The sequence below is a fragment of the Plectropomus leopardus genome, chromosome 4 (genome assembly GCF_026936395.1).
Source record: "Plectropomus leopardus strain MGB_pleo_1.0 chromosome 4, ASM2693639v1, whole genome shotgun sequence".
Classification (NCBI taxonomy): domain Eukaryota; kingdom Metazoa; phylum Chordata; class Actinopteri; order Perciformes; family Serranidae; genus Plectropomus; species Plectropomus leopardus.
In genome coordinates this window covers 37,551,435-37,577,133 of record NC_142179.1, presented here as the reverse complement: position 1 = coordinate 37,577,133, position 25,699 = coordinate 37,551,435, and the positions used below count along the sequence as shown (strand labels likewise).

The following is a 25,699-nucleotide window of genomic DNA, read 5'->3' as shown; positions in this document are numbered from 1 at the left end:
GACTGTCATTGGCTTCAAATATATTAGCATTAGTGTCAACCTTCAAACCTTACAAATAAAAATGAAAAAAAAAAAGATTCCAAAGTCCTTCACTTATTTAGTTTTACAGCTGGTACATTTACTCGATCAAACACAATGAAACAATCTGGACGCTACACTGGAATGACGGTCCACAGATTTGGAGAACAGCCCCTCTCTAACCACATTCTGAATGAAGTACGGCACGAGTGAATGAAGCAGACTGAACATTGTGCTGATGGGAAGCCGTGTGAGGGAGTCGTTACCTCCTGGCCGGTCACCAGCAGGATACTGTCTTCCTGTCCGTGTTGCACTTGTCTGAAAATGTGATCCAGCACCAGAAGTTCAGACCAGCAGTTATGGAGCAGCTTCATTTGATCTCCCACCTCCAGGAAACACACACACACACACACAGGGACAGATACAGAGAGAGACAGGAAAAAAAAGACATTATCTTAACCTTTTGAAATATGGGCAAACTGACATGGTTTATTTCAAAAACACATAAAGAAGGCGTTGATCAACTTAAGAAGAAATGACCCAGAAATTGGCAAGAAATTAGTAAAAAAGTACAAGAAAATCCCCCCAAGAAGAAAAACAAGGAAATGACCTGAAAAAACATGCTTAAATTAAATTAAAATTTAATAATGTCTTTAAATATATATATATATATATGATATCTATAAACAAAGTATTCTGGACTTTTTGGGAAAGGCCTCTGAATGCAGCATAAGAAAAGAAAAGACGATCCAGGTTTCAAAGATTTAAACCACGTCTGAGGTGTCCTCTGTCTTTGTTACCGAAATGCTGAAATTTTCTTTGAATCCTGCGACTAACCCTGATTAGTCCTCTGTCACAGTCTCCCACAGCCTCATGTTTTCAGGTTGTATGGAAGCACAAAATCAGTACATTCTTTTTCAATATTGTTCAACTGTTTCCATCATTTTGTGTTTATTATTGCACACGGCTGCTTTCCTGTCATGTGTAATCTCACTAAATCTTGTCAGATTTAAAATTAATAAAATGTATCAGAAATATGTGAGAAAAACAGGTAAAATTAAAAAGGAGAGGAGAGATGGAGCTCGGTGGTATTTGTGTGAGCGTGTGCTCATGTGTTATTGCCATGTCGTGTGTTGTGTATTTACAAGCATCGTCTGAGACCTTTTCAACCTGTTCACCTCTCTCTAACCCCCCTCACACACACACACGCACACACACACACACCTACCTCCCAGTCACATCTGCTCTGCAATGGGGGATGGGTGTGTTTTCAGATTGCCCCCCCCCCGCTTCACTGCAATATTGTCCGTAAGCTGAAGGACACGGCAGTCAGTAATTCTGCAGTCGCAGCTGCTAATAGGCCCAGACACGTATTCATCTGACAGAGAGTTGACAGAATTACTGTCCGCCTGAATCAAACTATCTATCATGTGCAGAGGAGAGGGTCCAATCTTGTTGGCCACACACTCATCTGGCCCCGTGCAGCAGTGGGGTCTAGGTTTATAGTCAATGATAAAGGAAGGGGTTAAGGAAGCAAGAGGTCTCTGCGACCTCCTGCGCTTCCTCTCCAAGAGGAGTTGGACACTGAGCTGCAGCCAAAAAATCACTCTGAAAAAGCCCTCAAAAGACCTGAGCATGGGGAGGAGGGCTGATACTCAGTGTTTCTGTGTCTGTGTTCAAATTCAGAACTGGGTCAGACTGATGTTGATCAGTTTACATATCTGTCAACCCAGCTAGCAAATTTTGGTTCTAAAAATGTTCGGAGAACGCTACAATGCAACCAATGCAATGTTTTAGTAATCTTTTCAGCAGTCAGTTTTCCTTTAGTTCCTAAAATGTTATTAAAGTAAAGAACATTTCATGAAAAGAACATCCTATGCTCTGTCACCTCTCAACATCACCATCACCAAAACATCCTCAGAATGTTGCAGGTATAACATTATGTCAGCATTTAACCTTGTAGGAACATTATTTGAAATGATAAACATCCTTAAATCACTCTTTGAACATTTGATTAAAATGTTTTATTTCAAACATTATTGCAACTTGCAGGTAACATTAGCCAATGAAGTGTTACATGTTTTTTTTTTTTTTTACTGTTTTGTTCCAAATCCATACAGTCAAATTCTGATCAGGAGATTAAAAGTGTGCATCGTGATCCTGCTGGTGGTGCAGTGAGAGGAGACCAGAGGTCATCATTATAAAAGCATAGAGGAAAGACAGGACACAAGACACTGGTGCTATAAATTGCTTATTCTATTATTATCCCCTTTAACTCTGAACTCTAATAATCTTGGTAGTTGCTCACAGAATAGCTTCTTGCTCCACATTCCCCAAATCAGAACTTGAACTAGGAAACATGTCATTCTCTTACAGTGGACCTGCAACATGGAATAATTGCCATAGGCCTCAGACACTCCTTATTTAACCCCTTGTACAAACTGGCTTGATTTCTTTCAAAAACATGGATAGACGACAACAAGCAACTTAACAAGACATGGCCCCAAAATGAGCAAAAAATTAGAGACAATATGTAATGCAGAACATTTTATATATATACATACATATACACACATATATATACATATATATATATTTGTACCTATATATATAATTATTGTATATATAGGTACAATTTTCTGGACATTTTTCCCTTTTTTGGATAATATTCCAATAATCCTCCCCTCTTTTTAAAAAAGATATTTTTAGGGAAGTTTTTTGTAACTTTTTACTTATTTCTTGCAATTTGAGGCACATTTATTACCAAGTTGGACATTGCCTTTGCTCCAGTTTCAAAGGGTCAAAACTTGTGAAAGAGCATCTGAACATAGGACATGAAAATTAATGTTTATCCGGGTTTCAAAGGAATAATTGAGTGTAAATGCTTTTAACAATACATGTACTCCATCTTATGTTTATTCTCCTCTGTTTATTTTTTTAAAAATACTTATCATACATTACTATTACTGTTTGTTGTTATTGGTTGTTTGTTTGCTTATTGATGGTTTTTAATATCCATGTTCATATATTTGTTTTATTATCCCTAATAAGTGAGCTCCATGTTGGCAGCATTTTTGTGTTTCTTTACAGAGCCCGCTCCACACTATTTTAGGCCTCAATATGAACTTTTTACCACCACACTGACCAGTGAATTTGAAACATTTGGTACATATTTGTATGTTTAAACAACTTTAGAAACAGAGCAGCTCCTATAATCTTTTTAATGCCATTTTATTTAAACTTTAACAAGACCTTAAGACACACAACAAAACTTTTATAATGCGACTTCACTTACACTCTGTGCAATGCTGAGTATAACAGAAATTGACTGCAGAATTGTTCGTATTGTGGTTTCTATGTTGCTCCTGTTATAGTTCTCATCCTCTGTCCTCCACAGATGGCTGACAGTATTCCAGTTGAGCAACAGAGACTAACTTTGTTGTGGACTTTTCATATCAACAGAAATGTTTGGAATTAGCAACATTGGCACAAATATATTATATCAGTATCAACGTTTAAAAATCCATTCGAGTAAAAACAAAGTTGTGTCTGCAACAAGGTGCGGGAAGTCTACATTTAGCTTGCTTTGAGTGGAAACAGCCCACAGTATCAGACAGGGTGTTTTTTGAATCTGAGGTCACTGGGGGCTTAGCCTGGACCTCTTCAGGGAGGGATCAGCCCTCAGAACTATCTCAGTGAACAAGCTCTATTTTGTTCGGAAGGGGTTATGCATTCTGGCACATTTTTTAACCTTAAAACTGCGTTGTTGGTTTTTCTTCCATATTAATTAGGCTATAAATTGTGTTCTTAAATAAAATAAATATCAAATGTAATAAAATTGTACTAATTAGTATTGCACAGATAAAAATTTAGAGAATTTTGAGTTACTTATACCCATTTTATGTTACTTTATGCTCCTTTACATCTCAGAGGGAAATATTGCACTTTTTACTCCACTATATTAGCTGTGGCTACTTTAAAGACTCACATTAGTAATACAAAATATTGGTGCAAGTGCTCTCTCTTGCGCATGCATACATGAAACTAAAAAATACACTGGTTGAATAACAAAGGACCCAAAAGTTGGATTTCTGATCTATGATCGAACATTCGAAGCTGAAGCCTCAGACACCCAGGCACAACAATGCCACTCGTATCAGACAAGACACATTTATATCATGCTTGCTAATCAAATCATTTGTTATTTCTTGAGGAATTATCAATTAAGGCTAAAAAATTGTGTTGTCAGTGTCTTTTGCTGGTGTGGAAGTGTTAGTTCAAAAAAGATTTCTTTCCATTATTTTTATGTCTTTTTTTCCTTTTCATTTATTTTTTATTTATTTAACCTATTTTATTCATATTTTATTACCTTTTACTTTGCGCTTCTGTTGCTTTTATTGCTTTTGTTGGTTTTGGTCTATTTTTTTGTATTACTTTATGCTGACATTTATGTGTCCAGCATCTTGCATTATTTTTCCTCTTGTTGTATTTTTATCCCAACTTGAACCTCGTTTCATCTTGCTTTTGTTCGATTGGACTGTTAGGTTTTCTGTTGTTGTATTGTATTCTATTATTTCCTATTTTTGCTTTGCTTTGTTCGTTGATTTAAAAAATTAAAAATAAATAATTATAAGAAAAATAAGAAGAATAAGAAGAATCAGAATAATAACAATAGTTATTATTACTTCTTAGTATTAATTTTATTGTTATTATTATTATTATTAGTAGTAGTAGTAGTAGTAGTAGTAGTAGTAGTAGTAGTGGTATTAGAATTATTACTATTGTGTCTCTTCACTGAAGAGCAGTGGAGCAATGTTCAGTGTTCTTTCGTGAGACGCTGAGTGCAGCAAAGCAGTTGTCGGCCTGGAGGGACTTTTGGCAGAGTTCAGTATTTGTTCATTTGGCAGCAGACATAGATTGTATATTTGGAAATGTAAAATCTGTGCATAGCTACAGTGAACTGATTTAAACAGTCAAACACAAACATACAACAAACTCCGGTGGCCTAAGGACAAGCTGATGTCAGCACATAATCACACTCAAAAAAAATTAAACCTGCAGCACCTTATCAATACACCTGTGGGGGTTAACGGCAGAAATACAGCCGCATTTCAGCAGCACCTCCCTGACACTTTCCACTCAGCCAATCCGCAGCTTAACTTCACTAACTGTTATATAGCATGGTGTTAGAATTACACTGGGAAGATGATGAGAAACTTGGCAAGAAATGTCTGGAAAAATGCAAGAAATAATAAAGGTTATTAAGGAGAGAATTATAAAAAAAGGAAAAATGTCAATATTTTTGTAGTAAATAAGTAGTTCTACTTATTTATTGTAATTACATTTTTAAAATAGGTTACAGAAATTTAACATTTAATATTATATAAATATATCTTATATTCTTATTATATTTTTATATTTATATGTTATTTTAGATATTTTTCGGGTCATGTTTTTGTTTTTTTTTTACTTTTTTTGTTGCTCATTTTCATGAAATCTTCTTAACTTTCATTAATTTATTTGCCATATTGGGGGTATATCTATCTATATTTCTTATAGAGTTGCTCCTTGCCTTCTTCTTATGTTCTTGAAAGAATTTAGGCCAGTTTGCCCAGGTTTCAAGGGGTTAAATGTAACATAGTGGGTCTACCGAACAAATGAAGACTTAATATCTAAAAACAGAGAAAAAGAAAATCTATATTTTGCAGTCTTTTAACTGCCTCTCCTATTTCAAATAGTGTGGGCTATCTTTTGTACTCACAGTAGATATCTCTTACACCTATTTTCAAACCTTCTTGGACATATTACTTTTAAATTGGATGTCTCCTGCATGCTGCCGTTGGGTGAACAATTATGAAATATTCAATGTGTGCACGTCCTCAGCAGCATCCTCCATGTTTAATAGGTAAATGGAAGGTCAACACACTGCACAACTGCAAAAAATCAATAGCTTCCATTCTGCTCACAATTTAGCAACAATGTAGATGAACATGGGGAGAGCAGAGCGCCGGAGAGCAGACATTTCCCCGTTATCGCCTGCATGGAATGTAATTATCCAGTCCAGGGAAACAGCTCTTTCTGTGCGAGGCTTTCTTGGCAAAACATGTACAGCTTTGTTCTCACTGGCTATGTTGGCTGTCCACTGTTCGCAAGAACTCTCTGACTGTCAACAGGAATATATTATATGTGTAGAACACGAGGCTCCGAGGAGCAAAATACAGTTGCACAGTTGTTATAGTGAGAAAAAAATATGTCAAAAAGATGTGAAAAACTGGGAAATTGTGGATGTGACCTTTTTGCACAATATGCTGCTACAGTCTGCCTGTGTTAGCATCATTTTACTCCTCCCTCACACACAGACTGTAACCTCTTTGCTCATAAGTGCGTCAAATAACTCACAATGCACAGTAAAAGCATTCAGTAAGTCGTTAAGAAATTAAACAGCAATTTCAAATGTGTACTGTAGTACTAGAAATTGCATTCATATATGCTCGTTTGCAAAAGCATAATGAAGAAAGCTCTTTAATGAAGGTCTCTGTCAAGACTCAAAATGTTCTTACTGAACTTCTCTGCATAATTAGTTTTCCCTCACTATCCACCCTTGAAATATGTCTGCTTGAAGCAGCTCCAGCATAATTTAACGTTTTTTGTTGGTTATGTTTTACAGCTCTTGGTTAAGGTGAAAGAAAGACAGGAGGCTGGTTTCCATTATATATTTGTGTAAAACAATATTTTTGAAATGTTGATAAAACACAATCAAAAGATGACTGCGTTGAGTGATGTTCTGTGACTTCACCTCTGGCAATAACATTCCAGGAAGCATGGTGATGGATGTTCAAAACATTAGCAGCTTTATTTCTATTGCAGCCGCTGTACTCCTTGTCATTATTTCCAATCCAAGGACACGTAGGTGTGTTATGGAGCCATAATGAAAAGGCAATGTATGGGAGCAGCTGAGTTAAAGGGAACATTCCACAATTTCACGGAGGAATTGTGGATTCAAAACGTCTGGATTGTCCGCTCTACTTTTTAAGAGTTATGCGATGCATAACACCTCTAGTAGAAACTCTCTGACTCTTTGTTGTACATCATGTGACCTATAAAAGCCAAAAAGTGTTTCCATTGCAGTTTTGCAAAATATCGCTTTTTTGAATCACCAGAAAAACCATGCAAGTGTAAACAAAAAATGTTTCACCAATTTAAATTAACATGTTCCCATTCAGTGTATTTTATTATTGTAATTTGCAGAGTTTGAGGGTTAATGGAAACCTGCCTACTAAGAGTGAAAAAGGTGACACTGATCTTCTTGTCTGTTTGGGACAATACTTGCACAATTTGAGTGATAATGGAAACCTGCCTACAGTGGAAGAAAAATGCAGTTTCTTTACTTAAAGGAGGTCTTTACGGCATTGAGAGCACATCAATGATTCAGAGTCTGAGCCAGGATTGTCTACACATAGTTCTACACATGGAGGTGGCTGAGCTGCCAGCCAGCAGCTAACATTGCTAACAACATGAACATTGCTAACAATGGAAACAGTGCTGACAGAGCTTACAGTGTTAACTTGGATGGGGGGACCAGTGGGTGGGAGTTATGCTGCATTCATATGATGTTGGAAGGTTGTAGTTGGGAAGTCCTTATTCCAACTTGGTTGCGTTCATGTGCTTTGAGGTCGGAAAGTGGGAACAACATGGAAGCTACAAATAAGACATATTGCATTTTAATGGTAAGAGCCTTTAAACAAGAGGTTGATAGCTGTTTCCAGTTGATTTATACTTTTATATATTAAGTATTTTTTAATTTTTTTAATATTATATATATATAGATATATATATAGATAGATAGATATTATTCTAATCATATTTTTATATTTAAAATAGGCCACTCTACATAGACAGCAGTCAATATTAACACCATATTACACTTTACATGTGATCAGAAATTGCTATTTAATACACCAACTAATAAAAAATACTTTTGCCTAGCATGTTTATGCATTTATGATGTCAAGTCGGTCACTCGTGTTATAAAGTAACTTTATCAATGCTAGTATACTGGCTGGGCATGCTTTAGAGTTCAAAGTTTGCTTGTTTGCTTCATAGATGCAGATACTAAAATGTGCAATTACTAAAAGTAAATGATAGGTACTAGGAACAAAATAACAAAATTTTACCATTTACCATGAATGGACATTATTTTCATGCTTTCCACCATATCTGCTGCCCTGTAACATCACACAAACGTTACAACTTGGCAACTTGGCAATTTCCCACTCATAATTACGGCTGAAAAGGGCTGTCATGTGCTCGCAAATGCACACACTACAAAGAGAAAGTAATAACATACAAGCAGCCAGACCAGCTGACATTACCAAGACAAATGACAGAGAAGCTCACATTACAACACACACAACACAGAGAGAGAGAAAGAGAGATAGCATGACTTCATTCTCTGCTCCGGATGCCATTACTTTGCTATATCTTAACATAGCAAAAAGTGGTTTGCTGCTATATTGATGTTATCAGCATTTTAAAGAGCTCACTTATAATAAATCAGCATTGTCTTTTGGTTTCAAACTTTTGGGATACAACAGCGGTTCTGGGTTAAAGTCCTGTGTTTGTTTGACCCATAATCCACCCTGACGTCCTCCCCATGCAGACCTTGTTACACATGTCACCTGACTTGTCTGTAATTCCTAATGGCTGGCCTAGTGGGGTCCCTAAACAGTGTTGGAACTGTGCATTAGATATATGGATGGAAAAAATGAGACATTTGTGGATTCAATCAGCCAGTGTGTGAAGATATTAGTCCCAGTAGTGAACATTTCATTGTAGTGAAAGCATTTAAAATTGCCTGAGCTGGAGTGGATGTGGATGAGGGGCCCAATTTGACAACATTTTCCCCTGTCAATGGCTGGCCTGCCTACAACTAAACACACTCATCTGTAAGATCATAACTGATGAATGATTGTCTGGTTGTGATTTTTTCTCAACCCACTGTGAAATCACAGAGAAAATTATAACTTATAAAAACTATCTTCAAGGTTGTTGAGGTCTCTTATCGGCCTGCTTCCAGCATTTTTATGTGTCTACATTAAGCACACAATTAAAAATGGCTGTGGTCTCCATTCACAGAATTTGTTCTTATTGTCTGTAGGGTTTGTATGGAGTTTGGTTTAATAGCTTTTATGCATGCATTCCCATATATGTGGAATCTTCTGCAGAAAGAATTAAAGCTGCACTCATTGGTTCCTAGAGACCGTCTCAAAGCTTTATTGACATTTGTGTGTCATCTTCTACATGCCATTGTCAGGGTGTGTCTTAGCTAGTCTTTTAATTGTTTTGATTTTATGGTTTATTTATTGCGTGTGTTAACATGTTTTTAGTCCTTCCTTGTGTTAACTTTATTATCTGTCCTTTTGTGTTTTATATTGTTTGTTTTGGAGTTGTATATATTTATTTTGTTTTAGTTTTTTCCATGCTGTCTGTCTGTAACTTTTGTTGCTGCCTGTCCTGGCCAGGACACTCTTGAAGGGGAGATTTTTCATCTCAAGAGGTTTTTTTCTGGTTAAATAAAAGTTTTTTGTTTTTTTTTTAAGAAAATCAGAGGCAAAAGGCAATCCTTAAAACAGCATCTTTCTTTTCTGGTTAAAAGACGACTGTACTTTAATAAGTGATACCACTGCTGCTAGGTAATGCTTGATATATGTTAGACCAACCCTGTCTCCTTGAGATTATGTTCCTGCTTATTTGTTTGGCTATTTATATTTACAGGAAAACATAACTACTGCCAAAACTATGCACAAGCAGGGCACCAGAGACCAGGATACGGGTCCAACATAGTTTTGGCAATAAAAGTTGGTTAATGTTAAGGAAAATAATAAAGCCATAAACACATCCCATCTCAAACGTCATTGTTGACTTCTTCTGCACCAAACAAACACATCGTCCTTTGCCAATGGTGGAATGTAACTAGGTATACTTAATCAAGCACTCTACTAAAATTTAAATCTCCATGCCACTTTTAATCCACTATATTTCAAAGAGAAATACTGTACTTTCTACTTCACTACATTTATCTGACAGCTTTCGTAATTAGTTACTTTACAAATTCATATTTTTGCATTAGATACAAAGTAAGAGTATAAACATACAGCTTTTTTAATGAACACTTATGTAATCAGTGGGGGGGTCATTATTTTTTTCTTTACTTTTACTTTTGTGACATTTTAGAATTTTTACTTGTAAAAATCACAGTATGATATTAGTAGTAGTAATTTAAGTAACATACTTAATTAAGACAACCACTTACATGATGTACTGACCTCATGTACCTAACTATAACAAAAAACACTTTAATAATCCAAACCATAATCTTTTTTTAAACCTTACCAAGTTGTTTAGATGGTCACAGTGTTAAACATTTATCACATGTTTAACACTGTGACCATTAGTATGTATGCCCCTCACTGGTAATTTTCAACCGTGTAATTTTGGGAATCACTGACAAATGACCTGTTCTCTTTATGTGTGACGATTTGTTGGTTAAATAACATGATGATAATGTTGTAACATGCATGAAACAGAAGTTTCATGAAGAATCTGTTTTGATGCATCACCTCCAACCAGTCGGAGGATTTCTAAAATGAGAACAGGCACAGAGGATGTTTTTGACCGATGGAAACAAATAGACAAGCATATTTGAAATTAACGTACATAAAGAATCTGAATATTTTGGTGAGAATTCAATAGTAATTGTTTCTTATCTTACAATTCCATGATAATGAAAAATGAGCAACCTTTGTGCTCCTCTCTTATCTCAGCAGAGCAGAGGAACATTTCAGCTGAGTATCCCTCTTCCACAGTCACTACAGAGATACTTTGTTGTTGTTAATCGGAGAAGATACAACAAATCTCCTCTGCACCACAATGCGCTCTTTGTTTTTGAGACTTGGAAGGTACAAAAGTAACGGCAAAAAATAATGTGGGTGCACCAACTCTTTACCGGGAAATTTACTGAGAATGATGCAGGAAAGGTAGCGGCCATCATCTGTGTTAACATTATTACATACATAAAAACAAAAGAGAACTGAACATCAGGGTGTTAGTTATGTAGTAACATTGCCATGCCTTTTATTCTAGAATTTTTTTTTTCTTTCTTTCTTTTGTAATTTTGGGTGACCTGACCCTTTGATGTGACTGAATGTAGCTATTACTATATGAAGTATGTAAGTCTGGGGTTCATAGAAGATTCAGGATGTCAAATCATATGTGAAATCATATGACTGAAAGCTACACAGCTTTCAGTCATATGATTTCAAAATCCATGCTGCAGTATGAACACGCTTGGTTCCCTTTTTAATGCAAGAATCCGAATCGGGAGGCACCACACATGTTGCAGGAATTTGAAACACTGAAAAGTGATCCAGCTCTGTTGATCCAGCTCTGCTTAATATATTTTCTAGCCAGTGGTGCTGTTAGGCCTGAGAGTCCCAGGCTTCAGCCCCATGGTTTCTTAATAGCCTCAGATTTACCTTTATAACCTATTCCAAAAATAGGCTATATATAAGAATAAGAATGGGTCTAATGATAAAAAAAAAAATCCCTGGATGTAACATTCTGTTGTTCCATTTATGTATTAAACCCCCCAAAATTGATAAACACATTTTTTTGTGATCATGTACTTGCACTAGATATTGCATGCATCGGAAACTTTCATGTTGCAACTGATGGGTTCAGCTAATTTCTATTCTATTTCTATTGCTCGTCTGTCCGTCCTGGAAGAGGGATCCCTCACTATCCTCTACCGCTCTTCCTGAGGTTTCTTCCTCTTTTTTTCCCCCGTTACAGGGGTTCTTTTTGGGGAGTTTTTCCTTGGGTGATGTGAGGGTCTAAGGGCAGAGGGATGTCGTACTCTGTAAAGCCCTCTGAGGCAAACCATGTTTTGTGATAATGGGCTATATAAATAAAACTGACTTGACTTGACTTGACTAATTTATTTATTTAATGGCTATACAGCCTAATGTCTCTGAAACTCTCTATTGCATGGTCAAATTAAGTCATGGTAGCCATGGGGAGGGGAGGGTTAGAAAAAAAGGTTTAACTTTCCTTTTGGAGTCAATGGGCACATATGGATGAGGTATGGCTCTGTATTTACGATTTGTTATTTCACTAATTGTTATTATGCTCTGCACAAAACTTAAAAAAAAAAAGATTTTACTGCTGGGTAGTTTAATCTATAATAATACATTACAATAATACATTATCATACATTAGTTTACAATATTTTGTATGCAAGCAAGATGTAGCTTTTTGGTGTCCTTATCATTCTTTTTGTCCTTTTTGTAAATAACTTTCCGTTTTTTTTTTACATCTAACCTCTAATGTCTTTTGAGCCAGTCGTAATGCAGTAAAACATATAATTTTTCCCTCTGAAATAAAGTAGCAGAAAGTGTCAATGTATTCTGCTTTTACTCAATACTATTTTATTAGGTTTAAATGTAATTAACATCAATTAAGTCATTATTAAACTGGGAAACAAATCTGTTTAACCCTTCAGAACCTTAGCATATTGGTTTGTTAACAATTTAACAAGTCATGGCCATTATCAAGAAATTAGTTTTAAAAAATTACAAGAAAATTCCCTGAAAATATGCACAAAGGAAAAGTTAAAAAACAAAATTAACAAGAAAATGCTCCCTAAAAGTGCTGAATATTGAGTGAAAAAATATGTATATATATATATATATATATATATATATATATATATATATATATATATATATATATATATATATATATATATATATATATATATTTTTTTTTTTTTTTTTTTTTCTGGAGATTTTCTCCATTTTTGTTTAATTTGCCCTTTTATTAATTCCTTGCACTTTATGGTACATTTATTGCCAAGTTGCTCATTGCCTCTATCCCCACGTTTTTAAAAGAAATCAAACCAATTTGCTCGTCTGAATGCAGGACAACTGATGAGAAAACTGATGAAGGGTTAAAGCAAGCCGGGTTCTAAAGTACTTTGAATGGCAGGCAGTTGTGCCTTGAATTTTGTGCCTTTTTATGCACTATGGAAGTAATGACTTGTAATAACTTGTGGCCCATGAGCCAAATCTGGCCTGTCACACCCTTTCAATTCACAATAAAAATGAAGTGATTCACACTGAGAATTGTTTTTGTACTTTTAGTATACATAAGGTGCATAAATAGAGCTAAAAACAGAGCTTGTTTATCAAAAAAGTGGCAGAGGAGGATCCCCACACCTAGACATAGGTCCTAGCTAGTGCCCCGTGCCCATGCCTAGAACTGGCCTTGGTTTAAAGGGTATGTAAGACACCAGAGTGCATAAAAGAGAAAACAGACAGAGTTTGTTTTCAAAAGAAAAAAATGCTAATGGAGGTCCAGGCTAAGCCAGGCTAAGTAGATGTCTTAGGTGTGAAGAGTCCTGCTAAAATGTTGTTATAAACATATTATGAGAATGAATATTATTTTCTTATGTAACCAGCAGAACCATCCTAGAAAAGAAACAAGGGAATGTGTGTGAAGCATGAAAGGAGCAGACTTGCTACCAGAGTAAATAAACTCAATTTGATCAAAAGACAGGGAGGAATCTCACCAAATCTCACCAAGGCCAGAATCAACCTTTTGTTAAACCATTTAATTGGGTGAGTCACTTTGACCATGGCTTGTTGACAGATGTTTGTTTTTGAGCACATTATTTAATGACTCACAGGGGAAGGTATTAATTTCTTCATTGTTGTGTAACCAGCCTGATATGACAGAAAATAATTATAATCTCCTATTTTTACTTTGAACCATAGATGTCTTCAGCAACAATGTTAACCACAGCAACAGTATTGATTTCTCCAGCATGGGACTTCAGTTTGACTGTGTCACTAAATCTTCCGAACTGTCTGCTGCTACAATGTGTCTGTGGCACAGCTCACAAAGACAAGCTGGAGATGATCGAGTGGGACACTGATTGATGTCCAATCTTAATTCCCGGAGTTGTGTTTGTGTGTGTGGACAGCTACTATTCAACTCTGAGGGAAAAACAGCAGGAATAACTGCCCTTAGCAGGCTGAATGTACCCCACCACAGTACTTGTTCCTCATTACTGTGTCTTTCTATTCTTAGAGCTTACTTTTTTTTTTTTTTTACATTTCCATTGAACACTGTGTTTGTTCATTTGTAAGCATGGCACACCAGATCATATAAAGTACATTAAGCTTATAAAATGTTTAAGATGCAACATATAAAAACATGTAATTTCATAAAGCTAAATTTAACATTTGATTTTCTTCCTGCAGGGCAACACTAATGCACAGCTGTAGTGCTCATGTGCGGTTTAGCCATGGTTTCTTTTAAATTATGTGTACTTTATATTATTATTGTCAAGCAAACCACAGGTTTTTCCCTTCCAAACTCCAGTCATTACCTAATATATGGTTATCCAATTGCAAAGACGTGGGTGATTAGGCAGTTCATCACAACTAATATTAAAGAGGCTCTATACAATATTCAGAGTGTATTTATTTTCAGAAGTTGTCTGCACACAGCTGACCAGCACTGCTCATGCAGGCAGCATAGCTTCTCTGACTCTCTGACAAAAAGGCAGACTCCGTGTTGCTCATGCAGGCAGCTGCTCCAGCCACAGTGCTGACAGAGCTAATGGTGTTAACCTGAGGGGAACCAGAGTATGGACAATAACACTTCTGTGATGCCACCGTCCTGATACCAGTGGTAACCACAGAATGCAACACGTTCTCATCCCAAGTCATCACATGTTGTCGCTTTGCAGTGGACTTCCTTGTCTACATATCAAGCTCTCTGTATTATTGTGCATCTGCTGTTTATGTCCTCGGATGCTGCTACCATGATGTGTAGATAGATAGATAAGCAAATAGTGGGATTACACTGCATGTGATTATGTTTAGGCAACAAAACTACATTGCAAACAAAGCACATGCTGGCACAAATGGTTATAATTAGGCAAAAGGGCACGTGGTTCGGAAAATCATCACATTCAGATAGGAAGTGAACACAGAACTCCCAAATCTGGGGTTTGTTAAATCCATCCATCACCCCTCTGACATGCCGCTGAGGCACCCTTGCGCTCCTTACATTATCTTGTTACTGGCAGCATTTCAACCTTGTGTATCATGCAGACGTCACAGGTTCTATGTGGTTGCGTTCTCAACTGATGTTGACTGTACATGTGTTATGCAAATGCAGCAGGTACTGTCTGGTCATCCAGCAGCATAATACACTGCAGAAAGGTCTGTCCGGCCACGTTCTCAGCTGGTGAAGTCCAATGGTTTATCATGCAGATGTGAAAGGTGGCCTTAGGCATTGTGATCTTACACCGAAAGCGCTGCATAAGTGGTGGAATTTGACAATTTCTGAATGAGAATGGGCTGCCAAATGGGGGCCATGCAGAGTGGCGTCAGTGAGCTAGCCAGTGGGATACACAAACAGGGACTCACATGCACGGACATGCACACACGGCCAAAACAGGTTACCACAACAAACCACAGAGAAGCACATATTACAACACACACAGAAGGAGGGTGACATCACTCTCTGCTCAGCACCTCATTACTCCATCATATCCTTACAAAGCAAATAGTGGTGTACTGATATATTAACGCTCTGAATTTTATATAGCGCGCCTTTAACTTTGACAAATACTAGACCAAAAATAAGATTAACATTTATTACCTAAAGCAGGTTTGTTAGTCTCCACAAGTAGATTTTCATGACATACCAGAATTAGCTGTTGCCAACTGTGGTTTGTGCTCCTACAGAAAGCTGTGAGTCCATTCTGCGTGGATTGTGACTGAATTGTGAGTGAATCGTGGGTGTATGAGTCAACTTTATCAACTGTGAAGGCATTCATGGATATTTTTTTATACTGAAAAGGCATGTAGGCCTGTGAACTGAATACAGACTTAAAACAAGTCGCCTCATCTTAAAAACAACCTTTCTTATTCTCTTATATCAAAGCAAATGTTATGTAATCGTACTATTTTTGTGCTATTAATATGTAATGTAAGAGAAAAAGTAACAAATAGAAAATGGAAATAAAAGAAGAACAGGATGGCATGTCCTTGCTAAAGCCTGTGATTGTTGATTGAATGAACCAGGGGCATTTCTAGGATTTGAGGATAATGGGGGGTTAACTTGGTCCTTTGTTCCTTTTTTTTTTTTTTTTTAATGAGGAAGCTCTATTTCGATGATTTTTATACACTCCGGAACCTTCTTTGCCCCCCAATTATCTGTTTTTACTTTCCACATAAATATAAATGGTGACAATAAAATTATTAGCATTTGTTAGTAATAAGCACTGTGTAGAAACTGAGAAACAGAATATTACAACCAGCATCATTAAAAATGTATTGACTAGAATTGAAAAAAAAAAGTAAAATTTATGCATTTATGTGAACAGTGGTGGAATGTAACTATTCTTGAGCTTTTTATTATTATTAGGCCATTTTTTTTAAGAAACACAGAGCATAGGCTATATATATATATATATATATATATAGAGAGAGAGAGAGAGATAGATATATATATATGGAGACTTGGATGCCCAGGCCTATTGACTCCCCTGGGATGGGATGAGCCTTTTTGGTGACATCTGCAATGCAACATCAGCTGTTGTCATTAGCATGTAGCTGCCCTTTAAAAACAACCATCTATCGGCTTTTCATATAGTACTAATAACATTAGTTGTGACTTGTACTTTATTGGTGGATTCATCCAAGTTTTCTATGTTTGTACATTTTGAGGCCTAAAATGAGACAGGACATTACCACAAACAATCTTACATGAATGTTTATTTTTCTATCCAGCTTGATTTTAATTTTCCGCATGATTGATGGGAGAAGATATTGAAAAGGTGCAGCCAGTGTGAGAGCTCTTTCTGCTCTTTCTGGGCTTTTGGTCTTTCTGAATTTCAAATTTTAGTTTTGATTCATAAATTCCTACAGGGATAGACTCATCTTATGATTTCCGGTATAATTGTGAAACAGACATCACAACCAATCCCACCAGTTTATGCTCAGTTTGCTCTAGTCTGAGTAGACCAGAGAAAAACGGAACATGGCATTCAAGCATTTGCATCTTTTGCCTTACAAACAGTTGATTGCATTATATGTGATTTTTATGACTTAAAACAGGACCATTGATGTCTCAAGATGAGCGGGAGAAATATTGATAAAAGAAAGTGAAAGGAAGTAACAAGTGACAACAAAATGTGTATGTTGTAAGATAAAAGAGAGGGTTATTTTAGAATCAGAGCAGAGCCACAGCTCAGCTGTTTCCCTGCAGGGTCTGTGTTGCCCTCATGTTTCCATGCAATATTTCATATTTTTGTCACTCTCCCCCTCTATTTTGCATCATAAATGATTAATCTTTTTTTTATGGATGTGAAGGTTTATGTTGGTACAGACACATGAAAATCCTGCATTTGCAGAAATATCAAATAGAATTTTGTTGTAATGCCACAAATACAGGACTGTAGCATTTTGTAGAATATAACAATGAATTTGATAGCATGTGTGTATAAAAGCTGGTAAATAGAAAGGAGACAAGCCAAAGCTGTGCTGAACTTTTGTGATTGACAGCAGCTCTAAAGTGGAGTTTCACATAAAAGAAACTGTGTAGTGAAGCTTTAAAATGTGACATTATCATGTGTGTACCTGAGTCTGTGCATGCGCATTGGTGGGAGCATGAGGACAGAATAAAGGACTTGACTCACCCTGAGCTCCTTGAAGAAGATACAGCTGCGAGCCCACTCCACTATGGAGAAGAGAGTCTGGTCTGCCATGCGACACATGAGGCTGAAGGTGCTGGGTTTGTCCAGTCGTCCCCGGCCGCCCTGTTCCTGCTGCAGATGAGCAACGATCTTATTTTGCACCACCAGCTCGTCTGGATCGCAGCGTAGCAGCTCCAGCACCAGTGGCGGCAGGCTGGGCGGCTGCGGCGAGGTTGAGGGGTACATGTCTGGATAAGGGTATCCTGTCAGAGACTCTGGGGAACTAGTGTAGTCGGGACACTCAGCTTTAATCGCCCTGCTGGGGAAGGCTGTGTACTGGTACTGAGTGGTGATAGGCACATGGGACTGCATGGATATGCCCAGGGACGGGGGTCCGTAGAGGTTGGCTTCGTAGTCTGTAGGGGTGATGGAGCTCGGGGTGGAGGGGATCAGACTTTTGGAGATGGTTGGCAGGTTGTGCACGGTGCCGGTGAAGCCGTAGTCAGTCTGCAGAGGAGAGGCCGGCGGAGGAGCTGCGTTCTCCAGCTTGAAGCCGTTGGATCGTATCAAAGCCTTCTTCTGCTGTTTCAAGGCCCTGTCTCTCTTATACATGGGGCCAAATTTATTCCTCCCCCCACGCATGCGGTCTGCACGCACCGCTGTCACACAAGAGAGGTGAAAAACAAATCCACAGGTGAAATACCGACTCCACTCTCCTGAACTGTCAAGATCCGCTTAATGAGAACAGATCCAGAGAGTAAAATCATCGCGTATTCCTAACTATCCCTACAGACTAAATAATAAGCATGTTGGTCATTTCTACGTCCCTTTTTAGGCCTGAGAAGAATCCCCAGAGCCTGAGAAGCTCCACTCCTCCTTGTAGTCTAAATAGAGCTTTTGATTTAAAACAGGGGAGTCTCTGGGTTTTTATCAGTAAGTCAAGAATGTGTCCTTTTTCTGCTACGGAAGCAGGTGCTTTCCTGCATTGCTGTCTGGGAATTAACCCCATCCCATGTGAGAAGGAAACAACATCAGAGCCACCAGTCTACAAATCAAGAAATATTTCATGGGTTTTTTTACTACAGTAATTATATGATAATCATTTAAGATAAAAAAATAAAATAAAAATGAATATACACACAATACATTGTAAAAGCTGACAAGTTTTTCTGAATTAAAAAAATCTTGGAAACTGATTGCCTTTTATAAGAAAGGTAAATATTATCTAAAATCAAAATAGAATCTTAATTTATGTTTAATTTATATCAAAGTGTTAGGTTTAATTGAAATTTGGCTGTATTTACTTAATTTTGTGAAGTTGTTCCAACTTAAAAATGACACTTGAAATTGACTTGTTATTCTAAGTGTTAGCAACATAAGTAAATCAAGTTAGTCTGACTTAACTTGACTATGACAAAGAAGATTTTTCCAATGATGACTCGAGGAGATCTGCAAGTTCGGTTTTCCTAATATATTTAAGAAAATATAAATGAAGAAATGTAGAAATATTGATGTAATTCCACTTGTCAGTTTGGACGAAATTAAGCAAATATCACTAAATTTTATGTAAACTCCATTAGTTATAAAGTAAACATAAATTTAAGATTAATAATTAGCCCATATTACTGAAAAATATTCAAGGCACTTGGTTACCTGTACTTTCCTGTAAAACGTACCTTCGAGCCGCATCCCGACGTTGAGGCACTTTTGGAAGCGACAGAAAGGACATCTCTTTCTCTGGGTTTTGTCTATTTTACACTCCTGGTTCTCCGCACATGTGTACCTCTTGTTGTTCTGCACTGTCCTCTTGAAGAAGCCCTGAAAAACGCGTCGGAAACAGCAGAAGAGACACTGACTTTGATAGATACAAATTCACGCGCTCGCAATAAAACGTCGCGGCTAAACCATACTGCTCTCTATTATTGCATAATCCTGATTAACACTCGATAATACTGTGCTTAGAGACTGTATTTTTAGCTAAAGCGATTAAATGTAATGTTACATTTATTATTATTATTATTATTATTATTATTATTATTATTATTATTATTATTATTATCATTATTATTATTATTATACTTTGAAAAGTAGTTCTAATAGAAAAAGACACATTTAAAATACCGAAAAAAATATTTTAAATGTCAAAATATTTTAATTAATAGTGGAGGGTGTTGAAGATGTGTGATATTTTATTACATAAACCATAATGAAAAGATCAGTTTAAACGGCAAAATTTTTTAATTTTTAATTTTTTTTTTCTCGTAACAGGTTTTGGTGATAAAGGTTTTTTTATTTGTGGGAAGGCTCGGATTTGTTGTTACCTTGCAACTCTCGCAGGTGAGCAGGCCGTAGTGGTATCCGGACACTTTGTCTCCACACACAGGACACAGCTCTTCCAGGTCATCATCATATGTGTATTCCATAACCTTCAAAGTGACACCTGGTACACACACGTGCACATACACACACAGACTCATGCATTAGGCTGCTAAAGGCACGGCGACAGAGCGCACGATGCAGAATTTTCTCTACGTCATTTAGAAAGGAAAAATAAACAAAAAGAAAAAGCAATATGCACTTGGGGTATATGTTCAGGATGCCTTTTGATCTGATCGTCAGATGTCTGACATCAGACTGAAGAACAGCGGATAATAGAATGTTCTTCTACACACATGATGTTTCGTCTATATTTCTTCTTCCTAAACCTAAAATGCATTTATTTGTAATTTGTCTAAATGTTTACGCTGTTTAATATTACGAGAATGGCTCCAGTGCTTTCAGGTTACTATTTTCTTTATTTGTTTGTTTGTTTCTTTGTTTGACATTTAAAGCAAACTTAATCTGCCGTGAAAAAAAACCCATAAATAAATAAATAAGCTTCCACATATATTTATTAGCCCTAGACCTTTCATGAAACAGAAAGTTTAAATAAACTTTTTGCATAAATAGACATTTATTTTGATAGAAATAGCCTAATAATTATTATCATAAGTATTAATATGATAATAATAATAATAATAATAATAATAACAATAATAATAATAATAATAATAATAATAATAATAACAATAATAATAATAATAATAATAGGCTAATAATAACACAGACACGCATGAATAGACCTAAATTCATATAGGCCTGCATTTATTGAACAATTGAATATAAATTATTTGTATTTGTGCAGAATATTTCCGTGTAGACCAACATTATGAACATACATTTTCAGTAAACTTCCAAGCGAATATTTTCGCATTCGTGGTACAAACAGCGTGTATACTGAAAGCGCGTATAAAGGCGTACGCAGTTTGTCACAGCGGATAAATATAAACGGAACATTATAAAGCACTGTCTCCACTCGTTTACCCACTCAAACCAATAACAACCAAAACCATCACTAATAAATGTAGACATAGCGTATTGATTTTATTTTTCTCGTACCCTTTTTAGTCCCATCAGTTTGACACCGCTCTATATATGCCTGCATTTCCATTTGACAGGATTCATATCACGGTGGCCAAACTGTTCTCTAAGGTGGCCCTTTAACGCCTGGTTCGGCATTTCTTATGCTGCATTTCACGAGCATTTAAAACTCTGAAACCTGAGATTTTTTTATTATCATTATTTCTGACAAAAACACGTGAAGAAAGATAATTAGCAACTTGTCAAGAAAAGTCTTGCAAACTGCAAAAAAGGTGACAAGGAAATGATCTGAAAATATTGGGGGTGCATTCTTTGGCTAGATGTTAACAAAAAATAAAACAAAAACTGTGACAAAATGTCCAAAAAAGTATAATTATAATTCATTTACATATGTGTTTAAAATCGTGTAATAAAAAAACACACTTGCTTGGGGTTATTCTCTTGTTCTTTGATTTTGTTAGTTTTGTTTTGTTTAACTTTTTTTTTCTTTTTTTTTTTTGTATATTTTCTGGCAATTTTCTTGTGATTTTTAGAATCTAATTTCTTACTATTTTGGGGGGCCATTTGTCCGTCGCTCTCTTCATGTGTTTTTAAATGAATCAAGACAATTTTCTCAGTTTGAAAGGGTTAACTGCTACTGCATCCTGCGCATTTGCACATGCATTTATAAAATATTTCATTCCTCTTGGCTCGCAGCCGTCACTTTGCGGAGGTGGATGATGTTGCCTGTCAGGCCAAGCAGCACGCGCACCCACCTGATGGTTGACACATGAAGCCTTTTATCAGTTTGTGTGTGTGAGTGTGAATTCATCGCTCACTTCGCGAATTCACTGATTAAAATGATGACAGTGACAAATATTATTAAGCCTTTCCTTCGGAGCTCAACTCGTCTCTTTTCGGTTCAGTGTTTCAAAAAAACAACCATCCGGCCGCCAGCTGAAATATAATATTCAGCTATTGCTGATTAAATACCATATTAAAAACATAGAGGGTTATATTAAACCAAGCAACGAACAGGGCGGGCGGGATCGGTGTCAAATGTGCAGGCCAAGAAATAAAAGCGACTCTCGCCCCGCGAAGCAGCCCGGGGGACACGCGCAACAATGAGACTTGCGTGGTCGGCACCACTGGCATCAGAAGTCAAACACAATGCCTCAAATATTATTATTATTATTATTATTATTATTATTATTATTATTATTATTATTATTATTATTATTATTATGCGTTTTTTGGGTTGGGTTTTTTTTACATTTACTCAAATTATTAACCTATTTATATATTTCCTACAACTACTTGTTACTCAACTAGATTAAAATTCTAAGATATTCTATTGTAGGCACAGTTGCAAAGGTTTAAGTTTGAGTCACCAATTATTATTAATCACTAATTATTACTAAATATTACATAGGGGGCATTCTTACTAATATTTATATAATACATTATTGTAGTTTATTATCAGGAACTTTTCATAATTATATGATTGTTTTATTTATTTATTTATTTTAAAATACTCCTACTTTTAAAAAAAAAAGCGCCATTCTGCTTTTATTTGGTCTGTTGGTTCCGTTTATAATTCTTTTATAAAGGCGCTAAAACCAAATTATTAAAATGTCCTCATCAACAGTTATTACTCTTCACAAATAAACAACGGGTTAGAAGTGAATGCACTGGAATTACTGCATGGTTCAACTACTGAGGCTTTTAATTTTCAATATTTATCTTAATTTATTGGGCTTATTAGTTTCTTGATACGAACAATGAGTGCAGTACACAGACTGTAGAATAGCAGACAGTCTTACCGTGAGCCTTGTCTCCCAACATTTGATCAGCAGCCAGCAGCCAGTCACTGATGATTGTCAGATAATTCAAACCTGGGTGGAGGTGTTGCTGCAGCCTTGCATGGGCTGCTGAGGAGAGCCAGAAGAAGAAAAAGAGCAATAATACGATCCTGCTGATTAGTGTGTGTGACAGAGCTGCTCTTAGAGTCAGTGGGCTTCGTGTGTGATGCTGACCACTGAAGAGCTCAGACTGAAACTCCTTAAGTCCGCTCGCTCTTTACTGCTCTCCCCTTATCACAAAAGTTAGACTGCCGCGACGCCATTGGTGGAGGCCAAATCACGTGACGGATGCTCTCTGCCTCCTCCGGGAAAATGCTTGGACAGAGGAACCGAGCGGTGCTGATGGAGGAGTAGCACCTCATGTGCACACAAGGACTGTTCAAATGAATCCAAACTTTTTACATTAAAATTGTCTGAAATGTGCACACAGTCAGCAATTGAGAGGATTTATACACAATAGCACGGTGACAAACTGTTGTAAACATTCAAAGTCTAACAACAATTCACTGTTATTTTTCCAAAATATAGAAAAAACTGCATAATGCTTTTTGGGGCCAGAACAACTGTTAACAAAACCAGCAGGGTGTATGACTACATTTTGCATTATACATTCTAATTTTTATTTTAGAAATAGGCCTTACAGAGGCCACATTCGGGTTCGTTACAGTATTACACTGTTAACCTCACACATGTACTGTGATACATGTAATAGCAGCGGGGGGGTGCAAAGCCAGTTTGTTTGTTTTTTCAGATTTTTATTCATTTTTATTTATCTTATGATATTTTATTTAGTAATTAGCACTAGAATTAAATTGAAATTGCCAAAATAAATAATGTGGAAGGCTGAACTTTGTATGAAAGAAATAGTGGAAGCCCTCTGAAGCCCCTCTCACGCAAAATGGTTTAGTCCACCCTTGCAGTATAGGATTTTTTGTAACTAAAGCTGCTGGAGCATCAACATATGTCTGTCTTAAAAAAAATAAAGAATTTGATCCTATGCCTTTGAACTTGGATACAATTCTGACACCATAAAATAACAATAGGATGCTGGCAGCTAGAGTTCTCAGTAATTAATCATAATTTTAGGGGAAATTTTGTTGCAGTGAACTTTTGCTCTTAAAATGAGTTTGATTTTGAGATGACTCACAACCCAGATACAGATCCTATTCTTAAGTTCTATTGTATATATACCTAGCTGCAGCTGTAATAAAATATTGTTAATCAAAATAGTAATTGTAATTATATTATTAAAAGCAATAAGCGGGATATTTTTGGCAAAGTCTGCTAGTTAGTCTTTATATGTCCAGTGACATTTTTTAAATCACTTCTCATAACTGGCTTTTACAGACTTGCTTTTATGTGCTGTTTCACCTTTCTTTGTTTAATTATTCATTTGTTTATTTGTGTATTTATTCATTCATTTTTTATCTCTTCCTATTTTCATTTTGCTGCTTCCATACCTTATCCTTCTGTTGTCCTGTTCTTACCATCTTTTCATGTTTTCATTTATTTACTTGTTCATCTTTCTTTTATTCATCTGTTTATATCTTCTTATCTTTGTTTTATCCACATGCACTGATGTGATGTCGCCTTCTTATAATATTTTTATCATCATTCTCATTGTCATTGTACTGCTTTTACTCTCATTTTTTCTAAAACCTAATTATTGAGCGCTTCAACTATCTTTCGAGATCTGCCTGTTTTCTATTCTTTTTATTTGCTTTATTCTGTTGACCTTTTGTGTTTGCATTTTATTCTGGCCTTTTTGTTTGACTTTTCTTGACCTTTCTCTGTTTGGTAGATTGTTGATGTTAATTTTATTATGTCACAAGTCCTGCCTTTGCTTTTTCTGTCAAACACTTTGTAAACAATTGTTTTTTGTTTAATTGTTTTTAAATAAAGTTATTATTATTATTAATAGAAGTAATAGTAGTGTTGTTGTTGTTGTATATTTTGCTTTGTTTGGTATTAAACTAAATAGACCAAACAAAAATATGTTGCACACAATCATATAGAGTGAAGTCAGGTCATGTGGGACACTTTTTGGTAGATTACTAAGCCAACTAACTCTTAATACTACCATAGGTTTTACTTTTAGGACTTGTCATGGTTCTCTGCCATAAAGAAAATTTGCTGCCAAGTAATATAATTCAGCAACTTTGGACCTTGAAACACATCAAAAACCCCAACCTTGCTCTGATGACATGTTCAGATAAAATGGGACAATCATGTTTGTTTTTTTAAATTTTTAAATAAATGTATTATTTCAGTCATTATATCATTAAATCATTCACCTATGGCTATTCATTAAAAAAAAAAAGTTTGTCAAACTTTCTGCCATGCTTTCTCTTTTCTGACTTACCGTGCTACATATTACAGAGTGGCCACTATAACAGAAGTCATGCATTTATTGTGCCTAAAAATATGTTGGTTTCACTTCAGAAAAATGTTTAGTTTTACTTGCTTTACCTGATTGTGTACTCACACAAACCCCTTTGTCATAAAACATAAGTATTTTGGGGGAAATATTTTGATTAAAAGTCAAATAGTTAATATGATGCAACATCCTACAGCCATTCGTGCTGTTGCACCCTTATTGTTTTTGCGGTAGCCCTCTTATTTCCAACATGAGAAAATCCATGTGCCACAT

The 25,699-nt window shown here is 36.1% G+C and overlaps 1 protein-coding gene across 1 annotated transcript in view; it reads right to left on the bottom strand.

The window, feature by feature from the left end:
* The window catches only part of LOC121944083 (nuclear receptor subfamily 5 group A member 2-like), a 36,174-nt gene extending 12,917 nt beyond the window's left edge, over positions 1 to 23,257 (bottom strand). Inside the window, exons 1-5 of the mRNA XM_088077231.1 lie at positions 23,011 to 23,257; positions 20,110 to 20,228; positions 19,465 to 19,606; positions 17,792 to 18,447; positions 285 to 404 (exon numbers count right to left, since the gene is read on the bottom strand). Of these exons, the coding sequence (XP_087933357.1) occupies positions 285 to 404; positions 17,792 to 18,447; positions 19,465 to 19,606; positions 20,110 to 20,228; positions 23,011 to 23,032 (1,059 nt within the window). The 5' untranslated portion in view covers positions 23,033 to 23,257. The remainder of the gene's footprint in view (positions 1 to 284; positions 405 to 17,791; positions 18,448 to 19,464; positions 19,607 to 20,109; positions 20,229 to 23,010) is intronic.
* Positions 23,258 to 25,699: the final 2,442 nt, after the last annotated feature.